This window comes from Poecilia latipinna, unplaced genomic scaffold (genome assembly GCF_001443285.1).
Source record: "Poecilia latipinna isolate Pla-1442-1.1 unplaced genomic scaffold, P_latipinna-1.0 Scaffold8, whole genome shotgun sequence".
Lineage (NCBI taxonomy): Eukaryota > Metazoa > Chordata > Actinopteri > Cyprinodontiformes > Poeciliidae > Poecilia > Poecilia latipinna.
In genome coordinates, this window is record NW_015112624.1 from 1,051,862 (window position 1) to 1,075,513 (window position 23,652).

A 23,652-nucleotide genomic window follows, 5' to 3' on the forward strand; every position below is an offset into this window, starting at 1 on the left:
TTGAATGAGCCGGCCAGCGGACTGAACCACCTGGCTGCATCGCCTCCTTTGTTGTTGTTGTTGTTGTTGTTTTTCTGTTCTTTGGGTTACGGTGCAAAGGTCTGCATAAGCAACCAAAGGACGTCTGCCATCCGTCCCACTCTCTCACTTTTATGGCATCGCTCCTATTGTTCATATCGTCTGCATGGAGACGTGCAGAAGTGATGGAATAATTTAGACCACATGTATATGAAGCCAAGCACAACACATCTGGCAGCAGGCAGCTGGACTCCTTCATCGCATTTCTTTGCTAAATGAGGGAGACTGTATGGCTCAGTCTGTGTATATGGATGTTTGATGTTGCCATTGCCTTAGAGGTTTGCTGGCTAATCACACACTACCGGTCTTGGCAGATTTATGGAAGAAAAATTATAACATGTCCTGGAAAAAGGAGCCAGACATCAGTTGGTGCTAATAAGACAGGTTTGGGCACATGCATATAAAAACGTACACATTTTCCTGTTTTTTTTTTTTTTGGGGGGGGGGATTGTTTGGTAGGACATGAATCAGAATATTTTTAAACATTTGCTACTATCTTCAGTCTTGTTTGTTATTTTAGAGTATTTTTAAATGGTAATCAGTTGAATATTTCCTTTCCCTTTCTTTCAGCTACGGGACCATGTGTGGACCATCATCATGGAGTCGGTCGTTCCCTCTGATAAAGGAAACTATACCTGTGTGGTGGAAAACCAGTATGGCAGCATCAATCATACCTATCAGCTGGATGTAGTCGGTAATATCTTAATCTTTGATTTACCGCTCCTGTTGCTCCGGTCGTATAAATCGATTAGCCAATCAAACATGCTCCCGACAGCACAGGGACGCAGTCGCAGTTTTGATGAACTGCAGTCGTGTTTACTTGTTGAGTGATGGATGCGGGTAGAGCGGAGAAGTGATTACTCCTTATGGGCCTGCTCTCTGACTCGCTCTTACACCACTCGCCTTATAAATCAGTCCCACTTCCTCCGTTGTTGCTGTCCCCTGGGCTCTCCCCCCTCCCAAATCTCCCCTTCCAGCTTAAGTAGAAGCTCAGAGCCTGATGAGCTTTTGGATTGGTTCGGTATGGAGAAAGTACAGTCACAAGAGGTTACTAAGTACCAGAGTACGTCTCTGTCACAGAGGCCTGCACAGTTGACATCCGTCTGGTTTCTTTACTTGCGTGTTTAAATTAGAAATGTTTTATTGAAGTGGAGCCACAAGAGAGCTTCATTTTAGATGCAATCTTTGTTAGCAGTCTGGGAATTTTAAATGCATGTAATTAAAAAAAAAACTGTATTCATACCCCTTGATGTTTTTGTTTCTGTTTTGTCACATTAAAGACCTTTGATTCAGATTTTATGTGATAGAGTAACACTTAGTAAAATATAACTATGTGGTATACATTTGCTTAAATTTGTTAGTACATCTCTAAACCACTTTTCACTAAATCCACAACTTGAATTACTTCATATTAGGCCTATATATAAATAACTCAGACTCAGTCAGATTGTGTAGGAAACATCTTTGAATGTTTTCAAGTCTCATTAGAGATTCCTCATTGAAGGTACCTACCTTCATACTAAGATTTATTTGCCCCTCTGCCGTGTCGCAGAGCGCTCTCCCCACAGGCCGATCCTGCAGGCCGGCTTGCCAGCCAATCGCACCGCAGTGGTGGGCAGTGATGTGGAGTTCGAGTGCAAAGTGTTCAGCGATCCCCAGCCTCACATTCAGTGGCTGAAACACATCGAGGTCAATGGAAGCCGCGTTGGACCTGATGGTTTGCCCTACGTTCGTATCCTGAAGGTAGGAGCCAAGCAGGCTTTTCTTTCTTCCACAAAAATATTTTGTAGTTTTGTAGGATGGACACAGGGTTCCTATGCTGTTTCTGAAAGCATGAACTTGGACTATTTTTAAAGTATAGATGAGGTTGGAGAAAGAAAAACCAAATTATCAAAAAATATTAGGATTTCCAGACTTTATTTGCTCCCCCACTATCTAAAAGTCATCAGTTAATCCATCATTTTTTCCATCTATCTGTTAATCTATTTTTCCATCCGTTTGTAGAGCTATTCATCCATTTGCTCCAAATGTATTATTCTGCCCATTCTTTTGTCCATCCATCCATCTGTGTCTGTCCATCTTTCCCTCCAGCTACGCCCTCCCGCTGTAGAGATATGGACCATGACTTTGTTGTGAAAGAGTCCTGTAGTAAAGTTTGTTTTTCTAAAATGTCAAAATAGGCTTAAAGGAAATGAAATTGTCTGGAAACACTGCAAAAATACAAAACCTTACCAAGTATTTTTGGTCTAGATTCTTATTCAAATATCTTAGTAACCTTGAAATTAGACAAAACTAATTACTAAAACCAAAAAGTATGTGGTAAGATTGTGTTTTTGCAATGAAAGTATTGAACTTTGACTTTGAGCAATGTGTAGGGACCCTGTGGACAATTTTTCATCAGCCTGCAACTGCCTATGAAATAAGTATTTGTTTGATTAGCTTGTGTCTGAAATGATTCTCGTTGCGCTATCCAGTGGTCAGTGTTGTTTACAGTTTTTGTTTTCTTGTGCTGCACCTGACATGTTTCTGTTTCTAGCATTCGGGGGTCAATAGCTCGGACGCTCAGATGCTCACCCTCTACAATGTGACTGAGGAGGAGGGCGGAGAGTATATATGTAAAGTGTCCAATTATATAGGAGAGGCCAATCAGTCGGCATGGCTGACTGTCATCAAATATGACCCCTCAGGTAACCACCACGCAGCAGCGCAGGGACAACACACGGGAGGCGTCTCTAGGACCACCTGGAAAAACTTAGAACCTGAGACAAGCTCAGCTGTTTCTCTCCTCCCTCCATCCGTTCTGCCCACCCTCCCTCTCTCCTCAGTGATCCTGACTGTAAATGACGCTATGGAAAATTCCCAGCAGAACAGTTGAAAGTGTTTAGTCCCAGGTTGATGTCGGACCCACTCTCATTTCTGCCTCATGCCTGAGCGGTGCCCTCCTAATAAGGGCCTCTCCTGCCTTCTTCTATTACTCCTGCTCCCTTGCCCTTCAAAGTCCTCTTTACACGGCTCACAAACTTTCTCTCTCTCTCTCTCTCTCCCTCTCCCCCTCTCTGTCTGTGCACGTTTTTTTCCTCCTCTAATTGTGACCCTTTACTTATCTGTTTCCATACCTCCCAATTGTCTGTCTTGAGTCCTAAGTACGCCCTGTTCTGCTACGGAGTCTTCCATGCCCATCTCTTGCATGCAGAGATGAGACGAAGGTATTTTAAGTGGTGATGGTGTGGCCCAAAGCGAGGTTCAGCAGTGCAGACTCAGCCTAACAACCTTTTTCCACTAACAGATACTGGAGGGCTCTTCCTGACAGAGCCCCCTGTTGGGTCTCTGGGTGTGTTGCCTTTCTGGTAGATGGTCTTGTGTTGAGGAGGAGTACGCTCCTCTCCTCTATTTTTTTTATTTATTTTTTTCCTTCAGAATCCTAAACTCATGGTCCCTTTTCCCCTCTTGGGCCTTGCTGGGTCTACTTCCTTTATTTTCTAGACTGCTGGCGTTAACACCACGGACAAGGAAATGGAAGTCCTTCAACTGAGAAATGTCTCTTTTGATGACGCTGGGGAGTATACGTGCTTGGCGGGCAATTCTATCGGGTTCTCTCATAACTCCGCATGGTTGACAGTCTTGGAAGGTATCAGTGGTTCTGTCTCTCTCTCTTTCTTACACTTTATTTTATCATTTTATCATTTTTCCATCTCAAGCCTGGCTGTCCTCCTCCACGTTTGCCTGAATCGAGTCTTGTCTGACGACGATTCCAGTGACAAATGTGATGGGAAGCCAGAGCCTCCCTTTGAGCTCAGCATGACTCCAGCTCCATCTTAGCTCTTAAGATGGGGCAGAGCACGAGAAGCATGCTCTGCTGTCTCTTCTGTTTGGGGGAAATCGGCAAATGCCAAACAGCCCCAAGAGCTGTTGAGAAAGTAGCAATACTGTTAAAGGGTGAGATGTCACCTAGAATTACATTTAATAGTTTATAGTAGGGGTTGTTTGGCAGCTGTGGTCAGATTTCACTTTGAACTCTTTCTTTCTGCTACTTAATGGGTGTTTGCATTTAAATTTGTATCAGGCTGATTTTCTTTGACAAGCGCTTCAAATGACATGTATTGCTGATGTCATTTCCTGCTGTGAGCAGAGTGGCTAGCTTTGATAATTGGCTCGCTGCAAAGGATGCGTCTCATTCCTCAGGATGCTGGAATGGGTCCTTCTCCAATTATCAAGCTGCTTGTCAGTCAGTCTTCTCACAGGTGTAACTCATTTGTGTTGCTGGTGTTGGTTAGGGGTGTAATGGTTGCACTTCAGTCAGTATATTTTGTTTGAGTTGCACATCTCAACATGGGGTCATTATGTTGCAAAAGTAGCGGTAATCTGCCGTTTACAGAAGACAACACCTCTGTTAGAACTGAGATGAAAAGATTAAAGAACAGCGTTCTTCCTGCTGTTAGCATGTGAAAGCTGTTGCTGTAAATAAAGGTTTTTCCGATTCAAAATGAAAACAGAATTATGTAATATTTTAAACAATTTTAAGAAATTTGTATTCACAATTAGCATAGTCCACAAACCTGTCACTACCAAGATAGTCTGTTTGTTTCCTTGAAAATGCATTCCTGACCTTACCTCTTAGATAAAACAAAAAACTTCCAACATTTCCAAAATTAAACATCTTCCATTACAGATGATGAAAACTAGAACAACTAATTATTTTAGCTCTTGATTATTCTATTGATTAGCTGAATTTAAAAAATGGCACATCCTGCAGATTTTTTATTTAACCACTTGAGCATTTTTTTTTTTACAATATTACACATTGCATTAAAAGGTGCAAATAAACAAATTCCTTTTAAGTAAGAGGATGAACATTACCAAAATGCAATAACATTAATCTAGAGGATATTAATCTACTTGATCATTTGTAGCATCTGCAGGTTAAAAAATTCCTTCTACCATCAAAATGGGAAAAGTTCAGCCCTTCTGCTTGACTTAACATCTATACTAATCTGTTTATATTTGGATTAACAGAGCAGTATTTATATTTATTTATTTTACAAAACTCAAAAACACTTGAGGTCTGGGTAGAAAATATTTACAGAAAAATGTGGGGTTTTTTTCTATTTTAAATGCAAAATGTGTACATTTTTGTACTTTTTTGGCTTGCTTGCTTCTCTGATTGTGTCCTTTTATACGATTAATCATTTCAGCCCCAATAAAAACTAAAGAATCCTGTGGCGTCTAGCTATAGAGTGTTTACTGATTGGAAAACATCTAATTTTTGAGTTTTTGGAAAGCGGTCAGGGCTGATCAAGCTGAAGATTGACAAGTTCTTGTCACACTTTAACTTCTTTGCGCATCTATAGTTTTTTAATGTTAAATTGGAAATAAAGAAGGAACAATGTGTTTTTGTAGTTATGACTATTAGAGTTGGGACGCTTCACAAAATTCTTAGTTCAGTTTAGGGATTTGGTGTCAAGTTTTTCCAGGTTTGTCTTCCTAGTGCTCCAGGAATAACCCAATGGAGGCACAAGAGCTCTGAACCTTTTTCTTCTAACCTGTTGGTCAGGGAGATGATTTGTTTCAAACCTTCACAGTGTTCACTGGAGAACTTCTAGAAAGTGGTCTGCGTTAACCCATGTTGCTGCATTCCCGTAGACATGAATGTCTCTTCAGTCGTCTACCTGTGGAGACCTACCTTAGCAACCTCTCCATTCCTCGACAAGAAGAGTACTTTCCTCGGTTTTCCAACCTAAAGTACTAGAGATTCTGCTGAGAACTTGCAGCTGGGACACCAGCTTTACGCCTAATGCTTGAAGAGAACAAGGTTTTTTCCTTTTTCAATTTTGGGAGTTTTGGACATTGCGGTTGACTTGACTGACTTCAATGCAAAGTAAGACTGTTCCATCTTACTTAGGCGTTTAAATTAAAGGCTATTGTAAATTGTCTTTCTATTGCATGCTTGTTTCATGGTTTGCTGATTTTATGCTGTGATATTCTTATTTTGTTGCTTTACTGTTTTGAGTCTGCCACATGTTGGACAGTGTGGATCCAGAATAATTGAATTCAGAGCTTCTGGTGCTCATTGGCTTCTTTGCCCTTCAACCTGTCCTTTCCGCATCCTGTTTCTTCATCCGCTCATTAATCTGATTTTTATTCCCATGTTGTTATTAAATATATTGATTTTGTCAGTAGTAAGACTGTAAAGTTGAACTACTTTGTTAATCATTTCTAATCAAGTCTGAGAATTTGTCAGTGATCGATGGTTGTGTGAAAAGTTTGTTTGCCAGTGGTTTGAATTCATTCCTTCAAGAGAAACTGAATTTGTCTCATGATTCCAGAGATGCTGAGGCCACAAGAGTGAGTTGATGTTGTTCACATAGTTTTGTATACACAGGCAAGAGTTTTGCAAACAGGATTCTGATAACTTTCATAGGATAGTTTTGGTTGCAGATGCATAGATATTTGCATCAGGCTGCTCCATGTGTAGTTTATGGTTTGCCACACCCTGGTTTAACCTTCAGTTTTTTAATTGCTTATCATCAGAGCTTTGGATCTTCCTTTTGCAACTTGTGTGCCAGTCTGAATTAACTTGCACTTAATTAATCATTCAGCAACTCTTTGAGTGAATGTCTTGGAGATTTTGTGCTTTTTCTTGTATAGGCCTATTGGCAGCACATATGCTAGTCTGCAAAATGTCGACGGCAAAGGTTGGGAGAAAACACCAGTCAGTTTGTTCAGCAATAACTGGATACCTTTTTGTAAATGGTGTCTTATGTTGAGTATTAATTACCAAATTGATTTATGCAGAAACATAATATAGTAACTAAGTATGACAAAACCAAAATTACTACAACTAACAAAAACTAAACAAATAACTAATAAAAATTAGCAAACACATTCTAGAACCAATTAAAACTGACTTGGATAAACAAAAAGCTTCTACAAAACATAACTAAACAATAACTATCATACATCAGCACTAAATAATCATTTACAGATTTTCAGAAATCCCTTCTTCAGAAAAAGTGAATGGGAAGACATGAAATCTTCAATAATTTCTTCAGGCTGCTGATCAGAACACAAATCCAACTTTTTTTACATGCCGACTGAATGTGATAGAAATTTCCATAGCCGAGGAAATTTCTAGGCTGTTTGGTGAGACGATTCCTCTTGGTGTCCTTTCACAAGCGTCAGCTGGACAGGTTTTGAATAAATGACTCAGGGTTACTTTAATTATGAAAATCCTGCCTCCCAATGCTTTAGGTTTGGCTTTTACTGCAGCTACAATGTCATCCAAATCTCGACCTGGTAACATGCGCTTGGCTGCAAAAGCAAATCCCTAAAAAAAAACAACCAAAAAACAGGCCTAAGATTTTAATCCCTTCCATTCCTAATGACGGTGATGTCAAAATAATTGAGCTTTACAACAGACTGAAATAACAGTGACTGAAATGTGTTATTCTACTAAATCTTATTTAATTTTTAAGAGTTTATCGGTAGAACAAAACACGAACAAAAACTGTTTTCTCAACCGCTCCAAATTTGCGACTGCTTCTCAAACTAAATTATTACTGTTGTTTGTTCGTTTTTGTTTGATGAAAAGTGCAACCTATTACACCCTTTCTACTGGTATGAATAAATGTTGGTGCTTTTATCAAGTGGGAGGAAAAAAACAAGATCTGAATTTGATGGGTTTATTTTTTAATCTAAATACAATTTTTCTGTAATTTATTTGTAACGTATTGTGTGATGAGCAGCAAGTTACCAGAACCAACACACAACTCGTTTAAGATTGAAGCATGAGAATCAATTGGATGCCATTTTAATTGAAGCAGAGCACAAACCTCACAATGCTTGTTGAGTTATATGTAAGATGAGACATGGACTATGAAGTAAACATAATTGTTTCTAATGTAATGAACGTGTTTAAAAGTCAGATCCTTGGAACTGTAGGCTTTCATGGACAAATGGCCTCAGTAAACCAAGAAGCAATTGAACTTTATATGTACGTTTCTGTGCAGTTACTTTGTGTAATTAAACCAATACAAAGCACAGCGTGGTTGGAAAGTGGAAGGAAATGATGCATTCACCGTTTCTTCTCCTTTTACATTAAAAGTTGTGTTGTGGATTTGTATTCAACTCCTTTTCATTTTTGATACTCCTAAATTAATTAGTTAATCCAGCCCTCGTGTATGTAATTTATTCCCAATATTCATCCAGCTTAAACATCACCATCAAGGTTAATTTATAAAACTATTTTCCAACCGTTTTTAGCTTAACACTTCACATATCTGAGCTTTATCTTTTTTTGTTGTTGTTTCAAAGATCATTTTTGCGGTTTGTCACAAGCCATGTAAAAATACGTTGGTCAGACGAGAGCCAAGGTTGGCTTGGAAACTAAATCATCATCCTGGTGTTTTTTTTTGTATGCTCCATCTACTCCTTTTGTTTATATCGACACATGACATGTTCGTTTTAAACTGCAACTGAATGAAATAACCAAAAATAATAATTGTAATAATTTTAAAAAAAGCCATTACAACGATGGATATTGAAAATGATTGCGTCAAGCTAAGGATATGCATTTACCGTGCCACACTTAACAGGTTTTTATCTGTAAAACATTTTTGAGAAGCTTGCATCCTTTTCCTTTCACTTCACAAATATGTTCTATTTTGTGTTGAAGTTTATTGTTTGAGAAAATGTGTGAAAAGTTTGGAGGTGTGAATGTTTTTGCAAGATCAAAACAATCACTTTTCTATTTTAATCAGAGTTGTTAGGAAGCACGTCTGAAGAATATGACTTCAGTGTGATTGGAAAGGGTGAAATGTGCTGAATTTCTGTCCCATACAGTTCAAAGAGTCTGACTTTTAAGCTTTGTACGACATTGCTGATTTATTATTATTATTTTTGTACATATGTGTATAACAGCATTGGTCATTCCTTGCTGTGAGCTCCTTCTGTCCTGAGTTTTAGCTGATTCATGACAGCTTACCCTGCTTCTCCCCGCTCCTCTGTCACGCCGCTGCTCATCTAGCTGTCACACCATACCCCCCGTCCAGCAACACCTACTTGGAGGTGGTGATCTACTGTGTGGGCTTCTTTCTGATCGCCATCATGATCACCATCGTGATCATCCTCAAGATTCGGGCCTCCTCAAAGAAGAGCGACTTCAACAGTCAGCTGGCAGTCCACAAGCTGGCCAAAAGCATCCCTCTGCGCAGACAGGTAACAGAAAGTAGATAGGGGGTTTGCCATATTTATACTCCTTCATCTTTCCTTCTGGCGGTGGCTCACTCTGTCTTATAAACTCAAAGCTTTTCATTATGTTTAGCTAACATTTCTAAACGCATTGACTCCTTTATATGCGTTGTAGGTCTTACATCAGGTACGTATAAGAAGACTACTGAGATTTTTTTATTTATTTTTTACAGAAATTGCACCAGGGCGTTACTACTGGCTTCATAAATGCCTCATATCTGTGTGTGTTCCACTTTGAGAGGAGTAATGTCCCCCTTCTTTCCCTTTAGGTGTCTGTGGACTCGAGCTCCTCCATCCACTCTGGAGTGATGTTGGTTCGTCCCTCCCGCCTCTCCTCCAGTGGCACTCCGATGCTGACAGGAGTGTCTGAATATGAGCTACCGCAGGATCCCCGCTGGGAGATCCCCAGAGACAAGTAGGTCTTCGTTCGGCTGTAAATTTATGGTGGCTCCTGCCTCTCGTTGGTGCTTGGCGCAGTCGTCGATTCTACCTGCTGCACACTTTCTAACTATCGCTGAATCCGTCGTCTCGCCAACTGAGCTGGAGGTCGTCGTCCGCGCTTTCATGCCGGACAACATGTACAGGATTTGTACATGTTTGAATAAGGAGATTTGCTGTCTCCAGTCAGGCTACAACTCCTCTCAGCAAACACAAGATAGAGAAAAATTTTACATCTGTTGTAACTTCTTAAGTATTTATATACTCTTTTGCTTTCTGAGGTCATCTGGTCAGAGCCAAAGACTCTTGTTTAGACCAGAGGAAACAAGCCTAGCCTGATTCTGTTATCCTTCCTCCACTTTTGGACTTTTTCTCTTAAACAGCATCTAAAATAAATTTCTAGAAATTTGCTGTTATGGAATTGCGTCTCTCAAGATGGCAGCATGTTGGATTAGCTCTTTGTTCTTATTTTTGAGACATTGCATGTTTGGAAAAATATTCCCTGCGTAGCTGGAATGCTTTTTGCTCTTAGTTTATTTTTTTTCTCTTAGTTTCTGACAGTTATGATATGTAGCTGTGGCAACAAGGTATTTATTTTCCAACTGGGAGCAGCTGATTAGCATCTCAAAAGCTCAAATAATACCTGAACCACGACCCAAAATCCCAGGGGAGTCGGAAAAGAGACTTTGTTACAGAGCAAAGTAACAACCCAACTAACCCTAACCATCTCTTCTATCTTCTTTGTAGTAACAAAGATCATATCCACAACTTCATCTTCTTTTTGTCCTGCTTCCTAGCCAAACAGCCAGACAGGGATTTAAAGAGTCGCGGCAAGAGCAAACAAGGTGGATTAGCAGTGCTGATGGCGTCATCCAGGGAAAGTTACTGTGTAATATCATCTCTGCTGTTAGCATGTCAGCTGAAATGGAGCAACAGTGTCTTCAGTCAGAGGCTTCTACAGATTCACAGAAAGACCTACTGCTACCAGAGATGGCTGATACTTTGATTTACGACGTTTAATTTCCATTTGGGATAAATATAGTATTGTTAAATTGAATAGAATTTGTTTTTATAGGCTTTCCATTACAAACATCTATTTGATTTACGTTGTTTTATGTGTGGTTTGCTTTAGCACCTCTTTCATGTTTATTTCTTGAGGCAATTTATTTTCAAAAGTGCTCAACTTTTTACTTTTGTAGCTTCTTTGAAGCACTTTGTGGTTTTCACCTGTAAAAGCGCTATGTAAACAATATTTACTCACTTAGCAGCTGAATGCTGTTGCTTCATTTGAAATTCCTCAACGATCCTCTCTCCTCTTCGCAGACTTGTTCTCGGGAAGCCGCTGGGTGAAGGCTGCTTCGGTCAGGTGATGATGGGGGAGGTTCTGGGTCTGGACAAGGAGAAGCCGAACCGTGTGACCAAGGTTGCGGTGAAAATGTTGAAATGTAAGCAATTTAGCTAAAGAGTTAATCTGAGCTCTCTGGTAATTTTTGTGATTTACAAAAATAAGTTGGGTAATTTACATCTTGCAGAAAGGAAAGTTTTTAGGGTGTAAAAAAATGGGCAGAAAGGGGCGATCTCCGGACTTTAGGGACATTTAAAAAAAAAAAAAAAAAAAAAAAACTTGGATGAGAGGGATCTACAACTGGATCCCTGCCATGAAGCAAATGGGAGAGCAGAGTAAAAATTTATGAGAACCCTTGCCATCTCATATAAAATGGTGTTCATTAAACTCCACAGAGGAGTGAAGATGGAGGGAAAGTAGCATTTATTGTCTTGTGCTTTAAGTACTCCTCCCCAAGGAGCGTTCTGCAAACAACAAACAGCACTCTGTTACTAAACAGCTGCAGCGATGGTGTTTATATCTAGCAAGGTCACAACCGGGAAGCCTTTCTTTTGCCTCTTCACCAGCAGAATGAGTACTGATTAGTCTAACATGACTTCTTTTCTACTTTTTTTTTCACCATGTGCAGCTGATGCTACAGAGAAAGACCTGTCAGACCTGATTTCAGAGATGGAGATGATGAAGATCATCGGCAAGCACAAGAACATCATTAATCTGCTGGGAGCCTGTACACAGGATGGTAAGAGACGAGACGAGCAGGGAGCTGATACTGACCTGCCCCGCTCGGCGCCCACACACACGCATGCACACATGCACACGCGCGCGCGCATGGTTGCCCCCCGCCCCCAGACAAGGGTGCTGCTGTAAGCCTCTCATTGGGGAGTGTGTAGAAAAGCATGTATAAATGATTCTGACACCAGCTTCCGAGCTCGCAGCTTGATTCAACTGTGGCTGCTGTCATTTCTCTACAATTATTCGTGCCTTGGGGAAAAAAGAAAAAACCCTGAACTCCAATGACCACAAAACTGACATTGCTCACATTTCAAATTAAAAGCCTTCAGTAAATTGCGGTTTGCTAATCCATACTGATGCAATTTTATTCATGACTTTTGGCAACAGCTGGAGGTTATGTTCTACTCGCATTTAGCTCCAATATATTAAAGTAATTGATTGAACATGTTTGTGCTTCCACATTCTGCAGTCAGCACTTAGCGCTTTTTATTATTATTATTATTTTTTTCAGTTGTAGTTTTGGCTGGAGTTTTAATCTCGACGGAGAATTTTCAAGTTCTTGTTGAGCAGAAAAGTATCCCTTTTCAGCTGACAAAAGGCTGATTTTGTAGTCATCTTTGTGTGTCTTTGAAGGTCCAGGTCTGAGTTCATCACTGTAGCCAGATTTTGGGACTAATCCATAATTTCTTGCTGTGATTATTAAAGCTGTTGGTCACATTTTTGTAAGAAAAAGTGTAGCAGCGGTCTCTCAGCCAGCTAACGGTTATTGTTCAGCAACAGGTGGGATGTGAGAACCACTGGATTACTCTGAACTCCAAACAGCCACCCAGAAAAACTCTGGTCCCTCTGGCACGTTTTGCTGTCTCATTAAAAGGATTTCAAACAGCAGAAACGCTATGATGAAGTATTTTATTAGACTACGATAAAATAAAAAGTTTTAAACCTTGTTGTTCACCGATACCAGTAACTGGCTAACTCCTATTTTTACTTTTTTATATGTATATATCAAACAAATATCATCAAGCATTGTTTCTATTTCTAGGTCCACTATATGTTATAGTTGAATATGCGTCCAAGGGCAACCTTAGGGAGTACTTACGAGCACGGCGCCCCCCAGGGATGGAGTACTGTTACAATCCAGACCAGGTTCCAGTGGAGACCATGTCCATCAAAGACCTGGTGTCCTGTGCGTACCAAGTGGCTCGAGGCATGGAGTATTTGGCCTCCAAAAAGGTAACCAGTAACAGCTTGCTTTAGACGGTGATGTTCTAACCGTCAAATCTTTCTACATCCAACATTTATCCCGTGACTTGAGTGTTAATAAGATCCGTTTTTATGCTTTTAGTGCATCCACAGAGATCTGGCAGCTCGCAATGTGTTGGTGACTGAGGACAATGTGATGAAAATCGCCGACTTCGGCCTCGCAAGAGATATCCACCACATTGATTACTATAAGAAGACCACCAATGTGAGTTTTGCCGAAGTTTTAATGTAAAAGAAAGTAATTATTTTCATTTCATTCTGAGACACCATAGCAAAATCCGCGCCTTTTCTGCAGGGTCGTTTACCGGTGAAATGGATGGCCCCCGAGGCTCTGTTTGACCGGATATACACACACCAAAGTGATGTGTGAGTATCACTTCTCTGTATGAATAAAACCTCTATACAGTCAGAATAAAACACGCCTCTCTGGTTTTTCTCTTCAGCTGGTCGTTTGGGGTTCTGCTGTGGGAGATCTTCACCCTGGGAGGCTCTCCGTACCCTGGTGTGCCAGTGGAGGAGTTGTTCAAGCTGCTGAAGGAAGGTCACCGAATGGACAAGCCTTCGACGTGCACTCATGAGCTGTAAGGAACCAACGCTGCACTGTTCTGTTGGGTTTTACAGTTTAAACAGTGATGATCTTTCCTTTCCACACTCTCTGAAAGCAACATATCGGGACGACATAACCAGACATTTTCAGACGCTGCCTAAAGGCATCCAAAACATAGTTTTTCCACATTTCCAACCACAATCTTCAATACACTATATTAGGATTCTGATGAACCAAGAAAAACAAGTGGTGCATAACTTGGAGGTGGAAGCAAAAGTGATGCATGCTTCTTGACGGATGTTTTCAGGTCCTTCCACAGGTTCTCAGTGGTATTGCTGTCTGGACTTTAAGCCCAGGCTAACACATTAATATGTTTTAACAAACATCACTCCATGTTAGCTCTGGCCTGCATGTTTAGGTGAGTCTTCACCTTCGTCTTAATTCATTTGTTGCTTCCAGAATTTGGTATTTAGCTTCATTGATCTTATCTACTCTGAACAGCTTCTTCTGTCCCTGCTGACTAAAAGACGAAAAAAATAAATAATAAAATACCCAAAGCATCGTTCTGGCACCATCATGTTTCACCATAGAACTGGTTTGTTAAAAATTATGATTGTTCCTCCAAATGAGTCTAATTTTTAATGTAATCTGACCAGAGCACCTTTGTTTTTTCCACATGTTTGCTATGCCCCCTTGCCTGGCGTCTTAGTTATATTAGTAAACATGTTACACATGCCATTCTGTCTGGATGGTCTTCATAATGCAGTTTGTTCACTACAAACAAACCTTTGAGGTCCTGGATTTATGCTGAGATTAAGTTTACACCATTTACCAATTTAAAGGGTTGCAGCTGATTCTGTTACAGGGGACCAGCGTAAAAGGGTTAAAAAAAATTATATTAATGCATGCCTCTCTTTTAAGATCTATATTTGTCAAACCCCCAGCTGAAATACATGGAAGATTTTTGTTGTAACCTGACTAAAACTTAAAGTATTTACACCTTTCAAGTTCTGAAAGGTACCATGTATGTAGCAGTGTTTATGCTTCAAAATGACTGGTCATTCCAAAAATAAAATGTAATTATTATTATTAAAAGCTACCAACAGGCTAGTAAACAAGCGCCGACAGTATGACTCTTAGCTTAGTCTCACACCTTGTTCTCTGTCCAAGCAGTTGGCATTAATATTTATATTACCCATGTTGGTTTATAGCAGAAGAACATTCCAGGTGCTTGGCAACATTATAATGTTCCCACTTAATGTTTGTGTGATGGCCGATGAAATAAAATGCTTAGCACGGTGCGAGCTCCAGCTGGAACATACTGTGCAGTTTTGTTGTTATATCATCTACCTTCGGAAACCGAACGTCTGCTTTATGAGCTCCCCTCTGACCAGTTTAACATTCCTTCGACGTGAGATTTGATCTCGGAGAATAAAGCCGAGGTTGATGTTCGGGGAGCTTGATTGTTGGATCTTGTGATCTGTGCAGGTACATGATGATGAGGGACTGCTGGCATGCAGTGCCTTCTCAGAGACCCACATTCAAACAGCTGGTGGAGGATCTAGATCGAAGTCTGGCCATGACGTCTGACCAGGTGAGTCTGGACCTGCCCTGCAAGCACCAAATTCTAGAGACGCTGAAAAATAATTGATTTATGATTTAGTGTTGGTTAAGATTTTATTGGATTAAAATTGGTTCCATTTGATTAACAAAATTTGGTTAGATGTTCTTTTAGTGTTAGTTTAACCACTAACCAGCAGAGGGTGCCGCAGGTCATCCTTAAGCAGAGCCAGTTAATACACAAACAAAGATGGCGGGGCTGTACCAGAACAGGAAAGAGAAACGACCCAATCAGAGTCTGTTGTGTGGGATGGAAAATGCACTTTAAGGTTCTCAACTGAAATATAAGCACTGAACAAGCTCATTAAAGTTATCATCGTCATAGCAACTTCTCAATAAAAAGATTACTGATGTGCTATGAAAGCGAGGACATGATGGCTACGAAGTCCCTTAAAGAACTTGAGGGAAATCTTTTCTTTTGCATTCCCTTGCAATAATTTGTTTTAGTTCATGCGGCATTTTGAATCCTGGAAATCTTTCTCCTACAATTTGATGTTTTTAAGAGATTTTAGCCATGTTGGAATTCTTTATTAATATCTCGTTTGAGTTATCTAAAGTTTTAGATCTTTTTCTTTCGATGGATAAGACGTATAACAAACTTGGGTGCAAAATGCCAGAGCAAAACAGGTCAAACATGGTCTTTCCATACCTACTCTAAAACACGAACACGACAGAAACCTTTTGTAAGAAGGAAATAAAGTACAAAAATTCATCCAAATTATTTGGACCATTTTTGAATTACTTTCACTGGATAACATCTGACAATTTTTGTTGTCTGTTAGTCTGAATGGTTAATAAAGGTTTGTTTTCACATGCAGTCCAATTTCCACCGAAAGTCGTTACATAAACACACAGTTAATGGATCGAATTTCAACCCGTTTTCTGCACCAGAGTTAAAAATGTACAACCACCTTTTCCCTGAGGCGAAGGTGTACTTGTGTATAGTTTTTAATTGACATTTGTCATTAGTGTGACTGTATACAGGTATTTACAACCAACCAAACTATAGATCAATGCAGTTATTAGTCGATAACTTGCATCCCTAGTTGGAAGAGAAGTTGCTCGATGTTTCACCGTCTTGTTGCTCCTCCCAGGTTTACCTGGAGCTCTCCGTGCCTCTGGACCAATATTCGCCCAGCTACCCGGAGACGCGGAGCTCCACCTGCTCCTCCGGTGAGGACTCTGTTTTCTCTCACGACGCCGGCGTGGAGGAGCCCTGCCTACCCAAATTCCCTCCCCACTCCAACGGGGCAGCCATTAAGAAACGTTGACACCTCGCACTCGCTCACAGACACTGACAGTTCCTCAGCTCCCTGCCTCATGGGGTTGGACTTTGCCCTCCACCCCGCACACATTCCCAGAGATGAAGCTAAAATAATAAAAGTAATAATAGTGACTTTAAATCCTCTGCAAGAGAGGAGCTCGGAGACTCTGTGTTGGACCAATGGGACTGCAGATTGCAGCTGGTGAAGGCGAATGGTGATTTCTCTCAGAAAACGGACTCAACTTTTCTCTTCACTTTGGGCATTCCACAGTTCAGTCAGGAGAATGGGATGAACTGATCAAGAGTTGGGTTTTTTTCTACTTTTTTTTTTTCTTCTTCTAAAGGTCATAATTCTGCTTTTTGGACCAAATCCAGAAAAATTGCAACACCCCTCATTCACTCTCCTCTTGTAAATACAGTTAGAAAATAAAAAATATGAATATATATTTACAATGTACTCTTATTTTTATTACCATAATTGATTTATTGTCTTTTTGTACAAGAATGGTATTGTTTGGTCTGTTTTCTAATATAGTCAGGGGCAGGAGTGAGCTTATTTTAAATAATTTCTGAAGATTATGTGACCAGTTTTTGCTTCTCTTTTTTTTTTTTCTCTCTTATGATTCCGCTGAATCAAAATGGAAATCATATCAATGTCAAATAAAAATGTGTGTCATAGCTCAACCTTGCAATACAAATTAACCCGATGCTTGTGAAGAAAGATTTTTCTTTTTCTTGCTCGCAATTATGTTTATCCTCAACGGTCGCATCTGTAAATATTCCTGGTTGGTAAAAATCCAGAGCAATCTGCCTTTGTCAACACCATGCACTTCCACTGTGCCTGACTTTCATGTGATGAACTGTATTACTGTAATGTAAACGCTCTAACAGCGGGTTACATCCGCTGCCGTCGGATGAAATGGGGGCGGGGGGAGTCGCGAAACACGTGTGTCACCGTTAAAAAGGATTACATTAAATAAAATATTATTGTTAAACAAGCTGAGCTTTCAGAGTATGAACTCCACTCTATAAACTGGCATATAAATATCCACATTTTCTTTTATGTTTTGGATGTCAATTATGTTTATGGATGAGAATGTTTGCCACTTCAAACTTTTTTTATTTATTTTCGTTTTATTAATTTATTTTTACGTGAGTTGCTGTGGTCTGATTAGATATGATAATGTGCTGCTGACATCAGAAGAAATGCTGTAGAGTGCAGCGACTCGCAACTCGGCAGTAAACGTGTGATTTATAACCACGTCCGGCGGCTTGGCAAGCGCCGGTGCTTCTCTCCCAATCCATCAGCTTCTGCCAACCTTGATGCCCGACTCTGGCTGCCTGCCATTGGCTGATGCATCAGCTGGATTGCCATCTCCATGCAACAGACGAACATCCAACCCCCCTCACACTTTTTTTTTTTTTTTTTTCACTCCTTGGGTCATTGCACTTACCCTTCAGTACATTTAGTTTTGCTTCAAATACTTTCTGTGGTTTTATTTTTTTAATGACTAACACATTGAAGCTACTTTAATACCAACAAGCATTAAAGGTTTTGAGGTGTGTGAATAAAACTAGAATACCGTGTGCTCAAAACAGGTCACTACTCTGATATTTGATAGTAGTCATCATCAAATCTGAATTGCAAACTTGAATGTATTTTTTTAGGATATTAAGTGACAGACCGACAAGCATAATTGTAAAGTGAAAAAGAAAAAAACGTGCAAATGAACAGAATCAAGTGTTTCTGTGGTGCGTCGCTGCTAGATTTGCACATTGGGAGTTTTGACTTTTTTGTTTGTTCTTTGCCAGATAATCTGAAAATAAATTCTGAAGACCTTCCATGGATTTTAAATTGGATTTAGGAGTTTGGACTTTGATTAGGCCATTCAGGCATATGAACACCATTTTTAATCTTCATCCAAAAAACTGCTCATCTACATGCTTTTCTTCTGTGTTTAGAGATTAGCTTGCAATGGATTGTATTTAGATGCTGCAAGTTTTTTTTTTTTTAAATCAAACTTTTCACATTTTTATTTGTAATAAATTATGAAAGTAACTTATTTGACATTAAATCTCCCAAAAATACGTCGATGTTTGTAGATGTGACACGATCAAAATTAGGGTACGATTTCTTTTGTGCATATACATGAATTTTCATATACAGCCCCAAGATTCAAGTATAGAAATGATCTCATTGTTTATAGGATAAATATCATCTCCTGGAGACGGGCGGTAATAAAGAACGATCTGTGTGCTGTGGTTGGGGTGATGATGGAGAGTCCTGCTTAATAGAAGACCTCGCTTTACAGCCTGCTAATGGTGCCGAGGTGCCATTAGGTGAAGGGTGTTATCACTTTTGACAGATGGCACAAGAAGAGTTTGGTTGTCTGAGTTTTTGTTGTCTGTTGATCCAGTGTGGCAACAGTTAAATTTTTTAAGCCGGCCGAGAGTTTGTGATTTATGGAGTCAGTCTGAGGATCGGCTCGGCGTCTAATTGAGAAGCTCCCAATGGCAGCGTCAGGGGAGAAACACGATCTTTGTAAATGTGGAATCCAAATTCATTTGGGAATACTGGCATTCCGGCTACCCAAATATTAGCCAAACTCTTGCTGACATACACCAGCTCATCTTGTATCACGGTTTTCCGTTCAGATGGTAAAACAGAAGTTTATATCGACATCGTTTTTAGGATTGCAACTCTTTTCACTGCCCCCCTCCACCCCACAGATGTCTTGTGTTTATGGCTAATCAGCGCAGGAATTCAAAACACACTTAACTCACAGGGACTCCAGTAAACATCCCTGTACTACGACCATTTGATTGCTGTTCTGTTGTACATATTTGCTGCATTAGAGCCGTTTCTCAGCTTCTGGCCAGTTTTACCCGCAGAAGTTGATTGACCCTTTTGTCTTGCCTAATTAAACATCTAGCATAGTGTTTCTCAATTATTTTCTGTCATGCCCCCCTAGGGATCATAATTTTTTTCGCGCCCCCCCTGCTCAGTGCCCTTCCCTCCCCAGGATTTAAATACTATTGCGAATCTGTTCATATTTAATAATTTATCGTACAAACCACTGGCTCCAACATTGTATGACCTTATTATCAAAACTGCTGTTTTATTATTGTAAGGCTCAAAATATTTTCCAAAATCAGTTTATGAGGGAATCACTAACATTTAATCAAGACTCAGTTTAAAAAAGTGCAAATTATTCACTGGGATTTGCATTTTTAGACTTAATGTACATTGATTACTTGTCAGCTTCTTCCGTTTAGTTTCCACAAGGTAGGCTATATAGTTCTTAAGATTTATTGTGGAAAAATTTGCAGCAATATTGCTAATAGTTCAGCTTGTCAAATGAGAAGAGATGAAATTAACAATAAGAGATTAACAATAAAAATAGGTTTTGTCTATTTCTTGCCCTTTTTCTGTGAGCTACAGTTACTTGATTATGATGGCGTGAGTATAAGTGCCAAACTCTGAGTTTTTGATTTGTGTTTTAAATACGAGTAAAGTTGGATGAGAATAAAGACTAATTTTATGATAGCTTTTCACCATAGTGCACTAAACTGCGGAATACTGATCTTGTAAGGTACTTGTTGGTACTGGTTTAACAAATGACTACACTAAATATTTTAGCACATCAGAAGCAAATTTTCAACCCCAGGTCTTTGAAACGATTGCTTTCACAACTTTTTATTTAACGGAAAGAACCAGACTTGCTGAGCGGGTCATGTTACATATCACTCTATCGAAGCGTTTTAATTTAACGACTTTCTTCCGGCAATATTGCGTCTTTACTCTGCCAATATTTAAATTACTTTACTAATACAACTGGGTTCTCATAGTATTATGACTGTATTCTTGTATTTGAAAATAAGAATCTCTTATCCTAACCACTGACCTCTGCTGCCGTTTTTCTTTTCACTGTCAAACTTCTCCATCTCTCCTCTAGATAGATATATTTCAAAACATCCGCGCTTGTATCCTTCGCTTCGTTTTTTTGGTGTTTTTTTCTTCTGCTCCGTTTACAACAGTGCTGTGGCTACTTCTACTGGCTTGAACAGGCAGGCTGTTGATTAGTTTAAACACTACTGCCACCTAGTGACCGGAGGCTTGTTTATCAGTTAACATGAATAAAGACAATTATAAAGTCCTGCTTCTCACGACCCCCCCTGACACTTCGCCACACCTGGAGGGGTAGGGGCGCACCAACTATTTGAGAAGTACTGCAGTACGCTAAGGAGGCCGGTCCTGACTCTGAGGCAGGTCCTGACGCGGAAGCAGGTTCTGACTCGGAGGACTATCCTGACTCGGAGGCATCTCCTCACTCGGAGGACGGTCCTGACTCAGAGCACGGTTGTCATTCAGAGGCAGGTCCTCACTCAGAGGCAGGTCTTAAATCGGAGGCAGGTTCTGACTCGGAGGCAGGTCCTCAGTCAGAGGACGGTCCTGGCTCGGAGGACGGTCCTCACTCGTAGGCAGGCCATGACTCGGAGGATGGTCCTGATTCGGAGGCATGTCCTCACTCCGAGGCATGTCCTCACTCCGAGGCATGTCCTCACTCCGAGGACGGTCCTGACTTGGAGGCAGGTCCTCAGTCAGAGGACGGTCCTGATTCAGAGGCATGTCCTCACTCCGAGGCATGTCCTCACCAGTAGGCAGGTCCTGACTCGGAGGACGGTCCTGAGTCGGTGGCAGGTCCTCACTCCTCGGCAGGTCCTGACTCGAAGACGGTCCTCACTCGGAGGCAGGTCTTAACTCGGAGGCAGGTTCTGACTCGGAGGCAGGTCCTCACTTGGAGGCAGGTCCTGACTCAGAAGACGGTCCTCACTTGGAGGCAGGTCCTGACTCGGAGGCAGGTCCTGACTCGGAGCATGGTCCTGACTTGGAGCACGGTCCCCACTCAATCAATCAAATTTTATTTGTATAGCACATTTCAGCAGCAAGGCATTTCAAAGTGCTTTACAATATTAAAAACAGAAACACAGAGTCATGTTACACTGCATGTAAACAGTAAAAAAAATTAATAGATAAAAAAAAATAAAGATAAAAACATTAAAGACATTAAAACCCGCACTCTAGAGCTAATTTAGCCATAAGCAACTCTAAACAGGTGGGTTTTAAGTTGAGATTTAAAGGTGTTTCAGCTGTTTTACAGTTTTCTGGAAGTTTGTTCCAGATTTGTGGTGCCTAGAAGTTGAATGCTGCTTCTCCTTGTTTGGTTCTGGTTTGGGGCATGCAGACCGAAACCAGGAGACCTGAGGGATCTGGAAGGCTGGTACAACAACAACAGATCTTTAATGTATTGTGGTGCTAAACCGTTTAGTGATTTATAAACTAACAGCAATATTTTAGTCTATTCTCTGAGCTACAAGGTGCCAGTGTAGGGACTTTAAAACTGGTGTTATGTGCTCTATCTTCCTGGTTTTAATGAGAACGCGAGCAGCAGCGTTCTAGATCAACTGCAGATGTTTGATTTGTTAGTCAGACCTGTGAAGACGCTGTTGCAGTAATCAATGTGACTAATGATAAACGCATGGATGAGTTTCTCTAGATTGCGCTGAGACATTAGTCTTTGAAACCCGTCTCTTTCGCGTCCCTCAAAAATCGTTCAAGGTCCATGCCTGCCTGAGTATAATCCTCACTCAGGCAGTTTTCATCTGAGTACAAGTCCTCACTAGGAAAAAAAGTCTTTCTGATCTTTCATTTTGTAAATGTAAACATTTTCTTTGAAGGAATAGGATTCTCCAGGTGATGTTTGAATTTTTCCACACTAACTTTATGTCCTCCTGGGTAATCAAGAAGTCCAATTAAATGCAGTCCAGAAGCAAAGTGTAAAAGCATCTCTGGCGAGGTTTTGGAAAATCTGTTCACTCAGCTCTTCTGACACCTCTGAGAGAACATCCACATTTAATTCTCCTGTTTCTCTCAAAAGTTAAGATCATGGTGGTCTTCCAAAAATGTTTCTCTGACAAGATGCAGTTGGTCCGTCCGCAGATTTTTCAATCACTTTCCAAAGAAGTTCTTTTTTTCCCTGTAATCCGGGGTTGTTTCACCAGGATGGACTTTGTTGGAGAACCTTGTTTTCATGTTTCTTTAAAAAAAAGTGAGCTGTGAGTTTTCGTTACTCATCTGTATTAAGCTGAGCTAAAATGTCCAAATTATTTCTGTGTTAACTGACCTGAGAATTAACTGACCAGTTGGTGATGTCATGGACTCTATGACATCACAAAGTCATTCTTAACAGGACCTCATGACACAGACATCATTTAAAGTCATGCTGATATCGTTGTCAGCAGCATGGCAACTGTTGCTAGGGGTAATAATAGCATGCAGTGAGCATGCGCTATGAAAAACAATAGAATCTGTGGCACTAAATACATTATTCCCACAAGTCTGAACTGGAAGTGATCTGCACAGCTTCGCCAGAACAGGGGGGCCAGGGAACCAGTGGCCCCTCCACTTTACCACCCTACACATTTTTATTTGGGTTCTGTCTCCTAACAGGCATAGTAGGCAAGTGTCAATGGGACCGCTACATCCCATTGGTCAAACCCAGAAGGGTTTGGCCAATTTCTAGTCCCATATTCAGTGCATCGGCTTGTTTTGTTGGGGGCAAAATGAATCGTAGCAAAGAAAAAAAAAAGAGTCGCAGTAATAATATTACTAAAGTAAAAGAAAAACGTACAGTGCTGTGAAACTACTCTAATAAATACTTTCTTCTTTTTTTTTAAAAAGTTACTCATGGGAATGTAACCAGATTTGAACATAGGCAACATCATCAGTAGCCTACAGGCTACTTGTTAACAAGCTCGAGGTGCTGTATTTTTATTAGCTAGTAATCTTTTAGCCAACATTAACTACATCCAACAGCATTTGAACTCAGTCGGTTAGTTTGGGTAAAAAACTGTGCAAAGTTCTTTGTGTTGTGCTGGTTTGCTGCCATAATTCTAATATCATTACATTTTATTTCCAGCCCCTTAATTCTATTTACAACTTACATTGCTGACAGCCTATCTCATAATCTAAAAAGCTTGAAAACGTATTACTAGAAAAACAAATAACAGTGAAACTTACAAATGTCCACAAAGAGAAATAGGAAACACTCCATGAAA

At 40.3% G+C, this 23,652-nt stretch overlaps 1 protein-coding gene and 1 long non-coding RNA gene across 7 annotated transcripts in view; one reads left to right on the plus strand and one right to left on the minus strand.

Moving 5' to 3' along the window:
- Positions 1–17,536, plus strand: part of fgfr1a (fibroblast growth factor receptor 1a) — a 32,629-nt gene extending 15,093 nt beyond the window's left edge. For 3 of the 6 annotated variants that reach the window (XM_015028441.1, XM_015028450.1, XM_015028456.1), the window contains 13 exons: positions 649–772; positions 1,631–1,821; positions 2,615–2,765; positions 9,101–9,297; positions 9,594–9,739; positions 11,086–11,207; positions 11,736–11,846; positions 12,882–13,072; positions 13,185–13,307; positions 13,398–13,468; positions 13,546–13,683; positions 15,138–15,243; positions 16,364–17,536. In XM_015028441.1, the coding sequence (XP_014883927.1) occupies positions 649–772; positions 1,631–1,821; positions 2,615–2,765; positions 9,101–9,297; positions 9,594–9,739; positions 11,086–11,207; positions 11,736–11,846; positions 12,882–13,072; positions 13,185–13,307; positions 13,398–13,468; positions 13,546–13,683; positions 15,138–15,243; positions 16,364–16,540 (1,848 nt within the window). In that variant the 3' untranslated portion in view covers positions 16,541–17,536. Of the gene's footprint in view, positions 1–648; positions 773–1,630; positions 1,822–2,614; positions 2,766–3,561; positions 3,707–9,100; positions 9,298–9,593; positions 9,740–11,085; positions 11,208–11,735; positions 11,847–12,881; positions 13,073–13,184; positions 13,308–13,397; positions 13,469–13,545; positions 13,684–15,137; positions 15,244–16,363 lie in introns of all 6 variants that reach the window. The other 3 variants (XM_015028472.1, XM_015028465.1, XM_015028479.1) reach the window with 3 other exon arrangements.
- LOC106945080 (uncharacterized) overlaps positions 5,228–23,652 on the minus strand; it is a 21,898-nt gene continuing 3,473 nt past the window's right edge. The window contains exons 2-3 of the long non-coding RNA XR_001424480.1: positions 20,751–20,763; positions 5,228–7,128 (exon numbers count right to left, since the gene is read on the minus strand). This is a non-coding gene — a long non-coding RNA (uncharacterized LOC106945080). The remainder of the gene's footprint in view (positions 7,129–20,750; positions 20,764–23,652) is intronic.